This window comes from Lupinus angustifolius, chromosome LG10 (genome assembly GCF_001865875.1).
Source record: "Lupinus angustifolius cultivar Tanjil chromosome LG10, LupAngTanjil_v1.0, whole genome shotgun sequence".
In the NCBI taxonomy this organism is placed as follows: domain Eukaryota; kingdom Viridiplantae; phylum Streptophyta; class Magnoliopsida; order Fabales; family Fabaceae; genus Lupinus; species Lupinus angustifolius.
In genome coordinates, this window is record NC_032018.1 from 532,051 (window position 1) to 548,020 (window position 15,970).

The following is a 15,970-nucleotide window of genomic DNA, read 5'->3' on the forward strand; positions in this document are numbered from 1 at the left end:
TTTTAAAAGTGGATCAAAGCAACATGCAATAAAGAGTAGGAGCCAATCACGTAGGAGAAACAAAAAAGCAAAGCCAACCATAATACTTATATTTAAAATTGTAAATATCACTAAAAAACAGCATTAACTTTTAGCAAGGATGAGAGGAACTTGGTTTTGGATACAATAATAAGAGCATAAAATAACAGCAATGTTTCCGAAAAAAGATGATACTTCAAGGAATTTTCATCAACATAAAAGGCAAGTAAAATTATCAACATTTTACAAACGCAACATAGAGAAGCAGCCTTTAAAAGTAAGCATTAAAAAACCTTATCACAATCAATACTTATATGGTGGGAAAAAGGGAAGAAATTGTGTGTCATGCAATGTCCACAAATAGATAGTGAGAGGAATGCTACTCCTAGTACTGTTTTTAATTAAGAGAAAAGAGAGGGACATGCCAAACTAAGGAAAGATAGTGCAGATTTCACGAAATTTTTTTGGTACTACTAAGAGTATCCTTCGTATTTTTTGGGCAAGGAATTAATCATTTTCGGGATTCATGACTGCCATTCCCAACAAGTATTACATCGACTTTGGGAATAAAGTGAGGTCTTATACCATTAGACCAACGCCTTGTTGGTCACATATTTCACAATATGAACAGACTAATAATAGGCAGACAAGAAAAACAAATCACAGACAGAAAGAAATCCTGGTCCATATCGAATGGTAAACTATACATTGATGGTAGTATACCATTTGATATTATTAGCCATGGTACATGCTGCATCACTACTAACTCAAGTACTATTACAAGGATAAAACCCAAAACCAATCAGGGAAAATGAAGTACTATAGCAGTAGAAATAGTTGAAATCTAAAACTGAATCTCAGAATCATATCTATTAATCTATTCTACAGTTGTTCCATAAAAGAGGGAGAGTATAGTAACATCTGGTTATGCTGTTACCCAAGCAGTGGAAGCATACAAGATACGACCCTTCCAGCCTTGAAGCATCCAATTGTTGTCTTCATCAAAGACAAAATCTTTGTCATGTTGGTACCATTTTCTTATTTTCCCCTTAAATTTGGTCATTAGCTCCTTATCAAGAGGGATCTGCTTAAAACCAGCCCTTGTATTCCTAACCTGCCATTGTTTGTATGTCTCGGGCCTCTCAACCCTCTCAAAACCTTCACAGGCTACAACATTCATAATCTCCCTACCCGGAATCTCTCTCTCAATCATCAATCTCCATTCATTTTTACGGGATATGACATTATCATACATATCATAAACTGCAGAAAAATGGAACAGTGCCTCTCTAAAGCGTGTGGCAAAGAAAGGAGAATTGTATGATCCATTTATTATGGATTGAACAAAAATATCCGGACTCATCTTCCTGATTAAATCCAGAACTGCATTTCTAGGACTATTCACTTCAATTGTTTCATCGAGTAAATTCCTAAACCTTATCAGACAGTTCACAGCAAGTACCTCATTGCTCCTGATTTTAAGATCGCCAATTTGAATGGTTTCCCAGTTTCGTGATGTTATGGCTTTGAACTCAAAGGGAACATTGAAACGCTTACAGTAGTTAGCTAGACGATGGCCTGTTTCCTCGAGTCTTTCTGATGGACGAAAGCCGGGTTGGGGATACTCTATCCCCGTGATCCGTAGTTTCGGAGGCCCACCACTTCTTTCTGACAGAAACTTGATAAGTATTGGCCATTGGAAACCATACAGGATACCGAAATCAATAATATGTAGGGTTTCTGCATTTTCAGCTGCTTTCATAATCATTTTGTTAGCAAAGAAATGTGAAACTTTCTTGAAAGGGCAAACAGATATTGTAAGTTGGTAAGCTTTTATAAAATCAGCAGCAGTAAAGTTCTTGTAGCTACTAGAGTTAACAAATATTTGGGTTCCAGTTCCAGCACCAATCAAGCGTGCCTCTAGGCCATTGGCGAAGTAATGAGCCAGCCTCTGTGAAGCATCACCTAAATGAGAAGAATGCTGCCTGATCTGCTTTAATAGTTCATTAGCAGTCCTGTTGTCACCGGTGGACACAGCTTGAGCACAGAGAATCAAGAGAGTCCTCAAATCCACAGTTTCCTTCTTCCTGCTTTGTTTCTTGGAACGAGTCTTCCCTTCATTTGATGAATGTGGTTTCTCATTTGGCTGTCTGTTGCTGTCGATAACTGATCCATGCTGCTGTTCAGAAATCAGCGGCACATTTTCAATACTAAGCAACACTTGGTCTAACATTTCAGATAATTCACTCTCTTCAAAACTACTAATTGCAACACAACTAACTGCGGATTGCTTGTTGCTTCTTCCTTCTTCATCTTCAAGACCTTCACTTTCGCGCTCATGATTCTTCCTATTCTTCAGCCCATTCCAGTTCTCCCTAACACCATTCTCTATCTTGTTTGCCACCTTCTCTCCTTCTCCCTTTGGATTTATAGACCCCATGCTGCTCTCTAGACCAGTGAAAATCTGCGGTCGTTGAGGAAGAAACTTACTAGCTTCCTCTAATCCTCTTTTGAACTGCAATATAGAGTCTGCACCGCTGAAGATATTTTGAGCCAAAAGCTTGGTTACAGAAGAATCCAAATCCAACATTCCATTACTAATATTAGTCAAAGCATGCTGAGGAAGTTGAGAGGTAGAATCTGAATTTAACCGGAAAGTATAACCATCAGAAACAGGGGTATCTGGTGATGGATGCTTCGACTCATGGCCAATATTGGTGCCACTGCTGCCAGAATTAGCAGTACTAGTGCTTCGAGAACAATTCTCATCTGGACTCTCCAGATTTTGATGACTGTCATGGGGGTGTTGATCAGGAGAATGAGGCAATTTTGCTATAAGGGCATCAGAGAATGATTTCTCAGTGATTTGCAGACTCAATGGGTCATAGTACATACATGGCTTTTCTTCAAAGTTCTCCTCCATTAGAATTTGGCTTATGTACCTAATACAAATTGTTGAGTTAGTTAATTTGTCATCAAGTTACATAGCCTATAAATAGTACACATTAGGAAGTACAAACATGACACAGGCTACCAAGGGGGATCAGGATATTGAAAATTTTAAAAATCACACGACATTAAGATTAATGTAAAATAACAAATCTTAAATTAAAAAGGTGGTTCTCGACGCGAGAATCCCACCCTGATGGATTTGGGGAGCATAGAGGTACGCAGTCTTGCTGAATAGCTATTGACCGGATTTGAATCCACACTCTCTCTGAATGGACCTCAAAACTCAAAAGTACACATCTTAAATTAAAATGAAAAATAATGCTATAAGAGTTAATGAACCATTAAAGACATAATGAAATGTTAAGATTTATCTAGTTATTGTGCCCTATCCCATGATTATGGTATAAAATTAAACAATAAAATTATAACATACATTAACCACTATCCATAAGTATTCAAAATATTTATTCAGCTACTATCTAACACAGCCTAACAACTAATTAACCATAATTTTGAAGCTTTTGAGTGAAGATATAGAATGAAACAATACCTAGCAGTTTCTGAAAATTCGGAGTCTTCAAGCGATGGATCCGGTAGAGAGTTAAACACTGCAATATTGGCATCATCTGATGGGTCAGCAGCAGCAGCATCAAATTGATATAAGGGTTCAGAATTGGTGAAATTGAATCCATTAAGATCCCAATAATTTAGATCAGAATTGTAGAAATCAGAACGGTTTCTAACCAAATTTGGATCCATAACAAGCAACAGAATAATAATAATAATAATAATAATAATAATAATAATAATACTCAGCAACACAGAAATAGCTTCATAAGGAACAGAGCATGAAAAACTTAAAAAGAGAATTGTCTGAGGATATTATTATTATTTATTATTATTATTATAGGACTTGGTTGGAGCGAAGAGTAGAAAGAAAAATGTGAGTGTGATTATGATGAAATGTTACATACGCAATGGTCAGATTGTGTAATATTATAAAGCATCAGCAACGACTCTAGCACCCTCTGTCACTTCTACAATACCCACGAATCTTCCTTCAACTCGATTGAATGATATATTAATTGTTTATAATTTTTTAAACTGTCGTTATATTAATATTACACTATGTGGGTGAGGAAATGTTTCTTTAATTTATTGTTATTAATGATTATTCATAAATATTGTGCTTACATTCTATTTTTTTATGTAAATTATACATATGATTTCCTGTTTTCAGTTTTCTTTGTTCAATTTTTTTTATATAGGGAATAATGAAATTTACTTTTTATTGTATACTTTGTTTTTATATAAATTCTTGAAAAAAAGAAACAGAGTAAAGAAATATATTGCCGATAGAGAAAGTTGGTCTTGAAAAATGATGAGTTTCTGAGGGGCTTTGTAGAAACGTTCATTGTCGATATAACTGTGAGATCCGCGTTAATGTCACCGTGGTTCATAGAAGGGAAGTGACAGATACATAGAAGGGAAGTGTGGTTAGAAAAAACCTTATGTTTTCTTCATTCTTGCTCTATTCATTATTTATCAAAATCAAAAATCAATAAGGAACTTAAGAGAAAGACACTATTGAAAATGAGATCAAAGAAAAGGATGCAAGAGAAATTTGATAGATTTATATTCATTAGATATAATAGATGAATTCAAATTCATCAATTATTAAATTATGCATTAAATTATATCCATTTAAATTTATTAATTATTATGAATGAATTTAGTTTTATTAGATTTATATGGGTAGTAAATAATTTTATCATCTATGAAGAGTAAAGGTCCTTGACAGAACAGTTTGGATCATGAGTGCCAACTTCATTTGCTCCTCCTCGCTGGAAATGTACAAGTTACATACACCATGGTTATGAGAAAGTTGAAAGGACATTGCAGTGAGGGGTGAGCATGAACTTATTAGGTTTAACCCTTACCCGACCCTAAATATTGGTCGAGTTATTTCTTTGAATTTAAACCTAATTCTAGACCTGATTTCATGAGCTAATATTTAAACCTGAATTCGATCATAAACTCAATTAAATATATTATATAGCACTTTTATATATAGTTTTTTCAATATTTATTATTATTAGGAAAATAAATCTAATTTGACATATAAATAATATATATGTATATATATCGTTAATGTATACATGATGGAAGAATAAACAATCAATGATAATTTCAACCAATAATATGTCATTATTATATACTCAATTATATATATACGTATAAACATGATGAACGATTGATCATGAGATGAATGAAGTCAGATCATGTCTGTTGTTTTCCTAACCTTAGATATTATTTGTGTTTAACTTTTAAACCTAACTTAACCTAGACTTGATGAAACACAACTAGAACATATTCAGTCTAACTGATGAACATTAGGTTCCTGCTCACACCAATGTGAGTGGTGTGAAGTCTAAAGTACGAATAGACAATTTTGGAGAAATAGTCAAAAAGTCCAATAATGTTACTGCACTGTTGCCACTGTCACTAAGACCCTTTATCCAATCCAAGGATAACAGATCCCCTCACTAGTGGTATGCATGTGTCAAATAGACTAAAAAAGATTCCTTTGTTTTCTTCTAGCTATGCATATGAGACACAGTGGTAGTTCCTTTGATTTGGACCATCTTTACTAATTCATACACATTCATAGCTCCATTTTCTTCTACTCCACTTCTAATTAACATGTATATGATCATTTGTATATGCCTGGTGTTGTTAATTCATGCATCCATTGCCATGTTTATTTAAAAGTTTATGATTATTTTCTCTTATTCCGGCATTATCAACTAAATTTTGTGAATTTTACTTTATTACCTTGATTTTTTTCTCTAGAAGAGTCTTTTTCTTATTCCTCCTAATTTTTGAAATATATTTTCTACATTATTTAAAAATCATCGATGGTCAATTAGAACTAACGCAAATTTTGTTGAATTAGTTAAGATTATACACATAAAATGAGCATAACATGAATCAAATTCAAACTAATCAAACCTAATCTGAAGAGGCACGAACACTACACGTCTCAATCATTACAAATATTGAACTTGACCGAATATATGTCACTTTATTTATCGAGGGCCGAGAAGAAAACACCACTAGATATTAAATTAATTATTCAACAATCAATAATAGTTATAATTCAATAAAAAAATTAAATAAGAAGGAACGAAAACCTACTCTGAAGATCCAAACAGGAGGAGGAATACAAGTTTGTTTAATGCTAATAATAATACTAATAAACAAAACATAGAAACTAAAGTAGTATTAGTTGTTCACACTCATTAACTAACCAAATGAGAAAAAATATATTTTTTTGAAAAGAGAGAAAAACAAAGAGGTAATTAAAGAAATGGGGTAGGTAAATGAATGATTTCATGGTGATGGAGATGTAATATTATTAGTTTGGGATCGATCAAAATGGAGGAGTTGAGCAGTGCATTTAGGACAATCTTGAACCTGTTTGGGTACCATGAAATACATGAGACAACTCTTGCAACCAGCCACTACAAGAACATTATTATTACTATTATCATAATCATTATTCTGATTATGATACTCTTTGTTGTTTGATGAAGAAGAGGGGCAACATGATTCTGATGATGATTCTTCACTATCGTACCAGCTTTCTTCTTCTTCTTCTTCTTCAGATTCCTCATAACTATCATTCTTATTAGTATTATTATTCCTTATCATACTTCTTGGATCTTCCTTTGCTTTCATCCCATTCCTCCAGTTTATGTAATATATTTCCCCCGTCTGTTTATAATTTTATATATTAATTCATTCATTCCACACAATACATTAATAAATACTACAACTACTACACTTCAAAACTCATAATCATTTTATTAATTAGCTAAACATATATGATAATAACAAATTCATATAAATTAAAGTACCCCAAGGGAATACACAAAAAAGAAGAAGCATACAAAGTTACAAACACCATCTTAACCGGATCAGAATTACAGAATAGTTAACATATCAAATATCCTCTACAAATTATATTTTATTTTTTGTTTGCAACTCTACCCATATAAATATATGATTTTTGGGATGGTCAAACCCAGAGAGGAAAGAGGGAAATTAGTGGATCGGAGATAAATAAGAAAGGAATCCACTTCGAGGGTTTGTTGTTGTTGTTGTCATACATTTATGAAAAGAACTATGAAAAAACGCATTGAATGCACAACAACATATATCTATGTCTATATAGGCCCCAACCAACCCTTGTGTAGTAAAAAAGACAAGATCCAATTTTATGCACTCACAACACACATCATACATAACATGTTTGTATCTAAAGAAGAGGGAACAAGAAATTAAAGCAATTATATTTATATTTATGGGGTAAAATTAATATAAAGATAGAGGAGAGAATATTAGTTAATTAAAAGAGAAGAAAGGGTATGGGAAATGAAAATGAACAAACCTTTAAGTCAAGACATTGTTCCCAATGATAAGGAAGTGAGAGATGAGAGTTAAGGTCTAAAGTGGTGTCTGAGTTTAAGACATGATTGTCAACAACAACAACATCATCATCATCTATATCTGCTGAACCTTCTTCTTTTTCTCTTCTCCTACTTGTCCCATGGTTGTTGTTGTTTAAGGAACAGTTTTGAAGAGATCTCTCTAATGAATCTGTGATCGTCTCCATAATCAAATGAATTATGGTACTAGCCACCAAAGAGAGATAGAGAGAGAGAGAGAGAAGGAGAATTTGGAAGTAGGAAGAGATATAAGAAACAAGAAAGGGAAGATAGGTGAATGTTGTTGTTAATTATAAGGGTAGAAAATATAAATAAATTAATCAAATGAATTATAGTTTTTAATATATTCCATTATGCGTGGACTATTTCTTTATCCGGGGATAAAAAAAGAAAACTAAATCCTTTAATAAAACAAATAAGAAAAAATAATAAATGCTTTATAAAAATACATACTAATAAAACACAAGGAAAAATTTAGTATATCACTAGTTTAATCATGGTATAAGTCAATCATCATTAATCGTTAACGTGAAATTTACTCTTATTTAATTTCTTTTTGTTTAATTGAATATTCGATTATAGTAGTAGATTTTGTTGGAATGAGATAGCGTAGCGTAGAGTTTGAACTTTGAAGTTTGAACGATAATTTTGTTAGAGAATTGGGTGGATCTGTAAACCTTGAGATTTCACACAAAAATATAAAATTAGAGGTAGAATCGCAATTACCGAAAAGAATGCCGGGACTTTACAAAACAGACATATATACATTAAAACAACACAGAGAATGTATGATAATACATAATTATTTAATTAATCATCACATTTAATAATTTAAATGTTCCTTTTTGACATTCAACACCATTATACATGGTAGAAATGATAAGAATTAGAAATGATATGGTAGTAGTTTTATAATAATAGTATAATGGGTGGAATTGAATTGAGATTTGAGTAGTGCAGCAGAGACATACATGCTAGTATTTTTTTATTTCCTACCTGTATCATTATACTTGAGGCAATTATGTTCGAGCCGAAAACATTTATAGGTACGTGAGGCTAACTCTCTCAGCGGACATTTTTTCAACCACAAGACTCGAACCCGAGACCTTATCTAAAGGGAATAAATAAGATACAACTTGAACTACTAAAGCATGTGTATACATGTTAGTATTTGAGAGAGAGAAATAATTTTGGGAGGTGGGAATAAGAAAGGAATAATAGTGGGACGCACAGAAAAGGACAGGGGGACATGGCCGAATATTTTGGGGCTTGAGAAACACAGACTACATACACTACATAACAAAAATTGGAGAATGACTGAGTGAGAAAATACATTGGACAATTTGAATTAGTATATGAGGAGGAGGCCAAAAAAATAAAATCATTTTTGTGTATCTAACTTGATAAAAGTAATTTTTATTTGAAATAGAAAGAGGAAACACGATAAGAAAATGATATACTCTCATACTAAATTATTATACATATTTTCATACTAAATTATTATACCAATCCCTATCTACAAAAAATGATATATATTACAAGATGATACTTTAGTAACTAATTTGCAAATAACATTTGTTATTATCTTGCAATAGAATGAAATATGAGATTTTGTTTGTGCCCTTTGATGAATAAGTGATTATCAACTTACTTTAAGAGTAAGCTTTTTAAACTTACTCATCTTCTAGTTATCAATTTTATGAACATCTAATGATTTAGATTTACTTTCCCTAAAATTGATTGGCTAAGATAAAGAGTAAGTTATTCTTGAAGTAAGTGGATTCTTCCCTTCCCGATGAATATACGGAAAAGATTTGGAATTTATTTAACAAACAAAGCATTAAATCAGTGACCAATTATAATCAATTTGAATAGAAACAAGTCATCTATCCTATGAGATACATTCATTCTTGACATTCTCATGTGAATAATAAGTGCCACCTATAGGATTACATCACTTATTGGCTTAGAGTCTTCATAGCAGCTACATGAAATTAAATTAACTTCATACTTGCACTAGCTTCTACACTACCTCGGCAAAGTTCTATTGTATCAGAACCTTCTACAATTCTTTAGAAATTAATCATCCAATTTTTTAATACTTCAAATTCTTGTAGTAATGGACTTAAAATTTCCATCCAAAACTTCAGTGTTTTCAATTGAAAAACTAATTAGTGAACAAGAAAAGAAGCCTCATAAGAAAGAAGAAGCAATAATTATTTTCTATACAAAAATAATAATACAAATAAATATTAAATGATATATTAACCATATATAAATTTGGATAGTAGAACACGAAATACCACATTTTGTTGTCAGAACTTGTCTTTATTTATATATATTTTTTATTTTATATGACAAATTATATATTCATAATATTAAATAATATGTATACTATTAATAAAGTCAAAACAAGTGGTAATCACCATACATGGCATAATTTTAATATGTCATTTTTATCATTTTTAACTTCTCTCCTTAATAATTAATAAAAACTTACACACAATATTAATATCTAATAATATAATGATTTTTATCTTCTTAAATCAACATTTTTCTTTAAGTTTATATAGTGCAATAAGAATGCGATCGACAGACACAAAGAGCTGGTCGACACGCTATTATTTATAAAGCAAAAATGTGATGGAGGAAATAACTAAATTACCTGTTAGCGTGTGAAAGAAATAAAGCAGGAGCAACAGCATTAACAATGAGCAACGACAACGCAAGACAACACCCTCTCCTCCTAACTTGGTTAGGCTTAGTTGTACTTTGCTACATTCATTCATTACTTAACCATTTTCTTGTCTCCCAATGTTGTTTTAGAATCTTATCACACATTTCTTTTCATGGGGAGGGACCCTTCTCCTGGTGCTGATCATATTGAGGTTCAGATTCATCCTCGCCGACGTGGTGGGTCTGAGCCACCACTCTCTCCTCCGTCACCTGGAAGACGACACTCCCCGCCGCTGAATCCTACCACCACGGATGAACGTGATCATAACTTTAGCCTCTTTAAGCGGTGGTTCCCGTGGCTGGTGCCATCTTTTGTGGTTGCCAATATTGCTATATTCATTATTACCATGTATATCAATGATTGTCCTAAGCATTCTTTTCCTCCTTCTTCTTGCTTTGCTTCTTTTTTTGGAAGGTTTTCCTTTCAACCCCTTAAAGAGAATCCTCTCTTTGGTCCTTCTTCAGCTACGTTAGTTCTCTTTATCCCTTCTTTCATCTATGCCATGCATGCATATATGAAGTTTGTTGTGTTTTTATGAAATAGGATTATAGATATGCGTAACATTTAGAAATAAACATATAAGGTATCAATTACAATGTTCTAAATATATGTTCAAATAATATGACTCAACCTACGTAGGTGTGACTATCAGCATGCAAAATGTTATGTGAATGAATAACTTTTCTTTTCAACTTCCTAACAACTTTGATTTTACAAATTTGTATAGAATGTTATGTAAAGTTGTATAGAAAGTTGTCCAAATTTGTTGTACGAATAATGTTACTTGTTGTTGTGTTTGATATAGAGGAGTGCTAATTTGATTTCACCCTGATGATGCATCTTTTATCATGCATGTTTATGAAATTTCTGTAATTTGAAATCTTGCAGCTTAAATTCAAACCAAATTACAATAACTAATGGACACGACTAACCTTACAGTGCAAATATTTCATGATGATCTGATTCCAAAGGTTTTAGATTTTGTATCTAGAATTGATATTTCTTTTTGTATGTCTTATTGACATGTATTTGTTCAGATTAGGCAAGATGGGTGCTCTAGAAGTAGATAAAGTGGTTGACAAACACCAGGCTTGGCGCCTCCTCTCTTGTATTTGGTTGCATGGTGGAGTTGTCCATCTACTTGCCAACATGTTGAGTCTTGTTTTTATCGGAATTCGGCTTGAGCAAGAATTTGGATTTGGTATGGTTCTGGTAATTGTCCTTGAATTGTTCCAATATATATCATTAAACAAATTTTCATGATCTACAAGAAGTGTCCACTTTCTCAGTTTTGCTTGAACTTTTTACAGTGCGGATTGGATTTCTGTACTTGATATCTGGTTTTGGAGGGAGTTTGTTGTCCGCGCTGTTCATACAATCAGGTATCTCTGTTGGTGCTTCTGGTGCATTGTTTGGCTTGCTAGGGGGCATGCTTTCCGAGCTCTTAATAAATTGGACTATATATGCCAATAAGGTGAAGGAACTAATAAATGTGTTAGCAATAATGCTTCCTAAAAAATGATTTGTTCTGCCTTTATGCAACTACAAAAAAATTTTCTTACCCTTTATAATTTTGTGTTGTTTTGCAGTTTGCTGCATTGCTGACACTTATAGTCATTGTTGTAATCAATTTAGCTGTTGGCATCCTTCCACACATGGACAATTTTGCTCATATTGGAGGATTTATCTCTGGCTTTCTTCTTGGATTTGTCTTTCTGATTCGTCCTCAATTTAAGTGGGTTAGCCAACGAAATTCTCGTCCTGTGTATGCTGAACATCTTGTGAAATATAAGCACAAACCTTATCAGTATGTCTTGTGGGTCATCTCTTTCATACTATTGCTTGCAGGGTATGTTCTCTTCTTTTTTTTAATTTTACCTTTTATTTTATTAGCTGGTCTGGTTGCGATGATATGCATGTTTTGCAAGCACTCTGCGTTGGTTTTAAGATCGAAGAAATATGTCGGGAAAGGGTTGTTTTTCTAGCTTCTTAGTACTATTCTAGCCATGAGCTTTTCGAAATCTTGTGCTAAGGTGTTAGAGCCAGAGCACAAGTGCAAAGATGAAAGAATTCTGTTAAGCTTGCAACTACATGAGATAAATTTCTTGCTTAGTTCTTCTTACATCCTTAATCACATGAGATATCATATTGTTTTTGTTGTGCAGAAATATTTGAAAATCCATATAATACTATTTATCTGATATGATATCACTTTGAGTTTGAGGTCCATTGCATTTTAACAACATGGATTCGGATAATCTTGACAGATTGATCACGGGGCTAGTTTTACTCCTCCGAGGCGTTAACTTGAATGACCACTGCTCTTGGTGTCATTACTTAAGTTGTGTCCCTACCTCAAAATGGAGCTGCAAAGCAGAACAATTGTACTGTGAGGTGAGTGATGTAGTACTTATTTCTTGTGATTGAATTAATACTTAATAGATTGTTAAACAATGTTGTAATCTTATTGCTATATTTGTTTTGACACTAACATTTTCTGTTACGATTCTGTAGACAACCCAAATGGGAAACCAACTTAACATAACTTGCCTGAGCAATGGGATAAGTGAGCTTTTTCCTCTGTCAGATACCGGTTCTTCGAAGGCTCAACGGCTATGTTATGGACTTTGCAGTACATAAATACACTTGCTCCAATATTGCTTGATGTGATGCCAGTTAAAAACATGTGTATATGTTACAAATGTCTTTCTTTTGGATTGACAAGTATGGTTGTTATGTCCACCATCAATTGTTTGTTCTCATCACTGTAATTTCGATCACTTAGCTATGAATTACTATGTGCTATTATCCATTTGTGACAGTATATAGAGGAGGAGTGGAAGTTGTATTTGGTCAAAGAAACAAAATAATACTCAATGATAGTAAATATTGTGATCCCAGCTATACTGTAAATATTACTCAATGATAGTAAATAATACTCAATCGAGAGAATGAGTCATGAATTGAAGTCCTCAAGTCACAACTATGGCCCCAGTTGCTTTTCTTTGACCGTAGTGTCCCACACAGAACATTACTCTTAATTCTTAATATTAACATGTTTGGAGAGTGAAGAATTCTTTATTAACATGTGGGGAGGGTGGGAAATTATTTAAACATTCTGTTCTTTTCTTTAGTGTTTAGTAAGCCATTTATAACGATTCGGGTTTAATAACACTGTCTGGTTATTAGATTGATTATCGATTCGGGTTTAATAACACTATATGGTTATCCATCCATATCATGTGGGCAGAATTAAATGCATTATATGGAAACAAAAGTATTGCAAATAGATTGGGCAACTATACCACACCATCATACAATAGCATAGACCTAGCCAGCTACTTTTAATTGATGAAAACACTTAACAGAACTCAGAATACATGCACTATAGTCCTTGGACATTGGCAACAAAATCTAGAAATGCTAGAGACATGTTTGGTTTTGAATATATTAGCTGAAATATGATATGTACATCCTATTAGGACGAGCATGAGTTTATGAATGTGATAGCAACAAAATCATGCATGATGTTTCCCCTGCCACAGAATGACATTCAACATTGTTATGTTTCAAGGTTGTGTATTTGCAAACTCAAGCATAGAGAGGGGAAGCGGAGGGTCGGGGATAAGCCGTGGGGACCCTTCCATGGTTAGCATCATCAGCACTATTTTGACGAGCTCGTGACCGATTAACAGAAGGACTTTGATTCCTTCCATTTACATTACGAACCTGCAGCTGCTCCAAAACTGCAACAACTTGGTCCATGTTGGGTCTGTACTTGATTTCTGTTGATAGGCATCGCAAAGCAAGCGTTGCTACCTTATAGGCCTCATCTATTGAGTATTGCCCTTCGAGACGGCTGTCCAAAACTCGAAAAATCTTACGTTTGTTAGCCAGGTATTGTTTAGCCCATTCCACCAAATTGTGTTCTCCAGTTGGTCGATTCTTGTCAACTACTCGCTTGCCAGATATCATTTCCAGGAGGACAACTCCAAAACTATAGACATCACTCTTTGTAGTAAGATGACCTACAATAACAAAGTCTTTTTAGCAATCAACTAAAAAGCTTAAGTTGAAAATATAAGACAGATACATGGTTCCCTCGTTTAGCCTAGTTACTGCATACCGGATTTAGCATACTGTAACTAGTACTGCCGACCATGTAACTATGATCTAGAATAGCAACCAACTCAGAGAAGGTAAAACATGAAGCATAAATGGTTCAGCAACATGAACTCAACAATACCAGTGGCTACATATTCGGGAGCTGCATATCCATAGGTTCCCATTACCCTGGTTGAGACATGACTTTTGTCACCTGTTGGTCCGTCCTTCGCTAGCCCAAAATCCGAAAGTTTTGCTTTATAATTCTATGATCAATTCAAGAAATATAGTTTCAGAAATGTGATCCAAATAGTTTCTATATATAACGAACTTCGAAAGGAGATTAAAAGTCCACATACCGAATCGAGCAAGATATTTGAAGTTTTGAGATCTCGATATATCACTTTGTTTTCAGCATTGTGCAGAAATGCAAGTCCTTTGGCAGCATCAAGAGCAACCTTCAATCGGAGGCTCCAAGAAAGTGGTTGAAAATAAGAGCCTCCTGTTACAATAAACATTGTTAAACAAACTTTGTCGAGTTGAAGTATGTAAAATGATGGGACAAGAAGAACTCACTCCTAAACAAATGATTCTCCAAGTTTCCACGAGGCATAAATTCGTAGACAAGAAGACGATGTTCATCTTCAAGACAATATCCAATCAATCTCACAAGATGAGGATGAGAAAACTGTCCTAGAAAGTTGACTTCAGCCTAAAAGTGAAAACATAAACACACTAAGACAAATATGTAATGTATGCATAACAGAACAATTCCTCTTATTTTGGTTCCACCATATGGAGCAAAACTAAACATATTTCATGTTATATAGTGTAGTGTATACAATTATCCATGCCTTGCCCTGATTACTATGAGAGATAATTAGTAAGTAAAAAGGATATAAAGAAGAGAGTGTAATCACTTACCAACCACTCTCTGTGACCTTGTATGCTATCTTGATTAAGTCTTTTGACAGCAATAACAATACCAGTGCCGGGTTTCGCAGGAGCCAAAGAATTCTCATCAATCCAGCCCTTGAAAACTGATCCAAAACCACCTTCTCCTAACACACTATCTGGACGGAAATTCTTAGTAGCAATCTTAAGTTCTGCTAAAGTAAAGCTCTTTAAATTTGATGACTGCAATATCTCGCCCTCGCTCCGAGGAACCAACACTACTGAGGCCTTATCTTTGCTCAGATCACTTCCATTTGTACTCACATTCTTTGAAATAAACACTGCCAAACCATATCATGTCAATTTCAGTTAAACTTTTATTAGTAACTACCATGTAACCAAATCAAAATTCTTTTGAAAACAAAGTGCTTTACTTGGATGAATCATGAAACAAAGTACAAAACAGAGATGTAAGCAAAGGGAAAGTATAATAATATGATACCACTGTTATAGGGGCTTTCAGCTTTAATTTGGTTGCAAAAACAAATTCCCATGACCCTTTATTTTCTATTGAATATAGATCCTAATCACACAACAAAGTGCAGAAAACATGAAAGTTGAAGTGAACAAAGAAAGAAAGAATGGTTTTGTTTAGATATTATTAATGAGTGGTTGGGGGTAAAGGAATTGATGAGATTAGTAGTACTTGTACAGAGAATAAAGGTGAGTTTCAGTAGCAATATATGTTGCATTC

At 33.7% G+C, this 15,970-nt stretch overlaps 4 protein-coding genes across 6 annotated transcripts; 1 reads left to right on the forward strand and 3 right to left on the reverse strand.

Annotated features, from left to right (window-relative positions):
• Window positions 779-3,901, reverse strand: LOC109358411 (scarecrow-like protein 14). The gene is made up of 2 exons (XM_019602616.1): window positions 3,521-3,901; window positions 779-2,960 (listed from the first exon to the last, which is right to left on the reverse strand). Exons 1-2 carry the CDS (start codon window positions 3,727-3,729, stop codon window positions 944-946), a joined length of 2,226 nt encoding a protein of 741 aa, XP_019458161.1. The 5' UTR covers window positions 3,730-3,901; the 3' UTR covers window positions 779-943.
• Window positions 6,309-7,751, reverse strand: LOC109358644 (probable serine/threonine-protein kinase clkA). Its single transcript, XM_019602999.1, has 2 exons — window positions 7,424-7,751; window positions 6,309-6,747 (listed from the first exon to the last, which is right to left on the reverse strand). The coding sequence occupies exons 1-2, from the start codon at window positions 7,646-7,648 to the stop codon at window positions 6,364-6,366; spliced, it is 609 nt and encodes a 202-aa protein (XP_019458544.1). The 5' UTR covers window positions 7,649-7,751; the 3' UTR covers window positions 6,309-6,363.
• Window positions 10,141-12,906, forward strand: LOC109358643 (RHOMBOID-like protein 1). The gene is made up of 6 exons (XM_019602998.1): window positions 10,141-10,686; window positions 11,256-11,419; window positions 11,529-11,692; window positions 11,808-12,067; window positions 12,486-12,612; window positions 12,733-12,906. Exons 1-6 carry the CDS (start codon window positions 10,331-10,333, stop codon window positions 12,856-12,858), a joined length of 1,197 nt encoding a protein of 398 aa, XP_019458543.1. The 5' UTR covers window positions 10,141-10,330; the 3' UTR covers window positions 12,859-12,906.
• LOC109358642 (probable serine/threonine-protein kinase PBL10) lies at window positions 13,470-15,831 on the reverse strand. 3 transcript variants are annotated; one of them, XM_019602997.1, is made up of 7 exons: window positions 15,719-15,831; window positions 15,247-15,557; window positions 14,899-15,034; window positions 14,682-14,824; window positions 14,465-14,588; window positions 13,920-14,246; window positions 13,470-13,886 (listed from the first exon to the last, which is right to left on the reverse strand). In XM_019602997.1, the coding sequence occupies exons 1-7, from the start codon at window positions 15,768-15,770 to the stop codon at window positions 13,810-13,812; spliced, it is 1,170 nt and encodes a 389-aa protein (XP_019458542.1). In that variant the 5' UTR covers window positions 15,771-15,831; the 3' UTR covers window positions 13,470-13,809. The 3 variants fall into 3 exon arrangements, with proteins under 3 accessions (XP_019458542.1, XP_019458541.1, XP_019458540.1); XM_019602996.1 differs by having other exon boundaries at window positions 13,470-13,703; window positions 13,770-14,246; XM_019602995.1 differs by having other exon boundaries at window positions 13,470-14,246.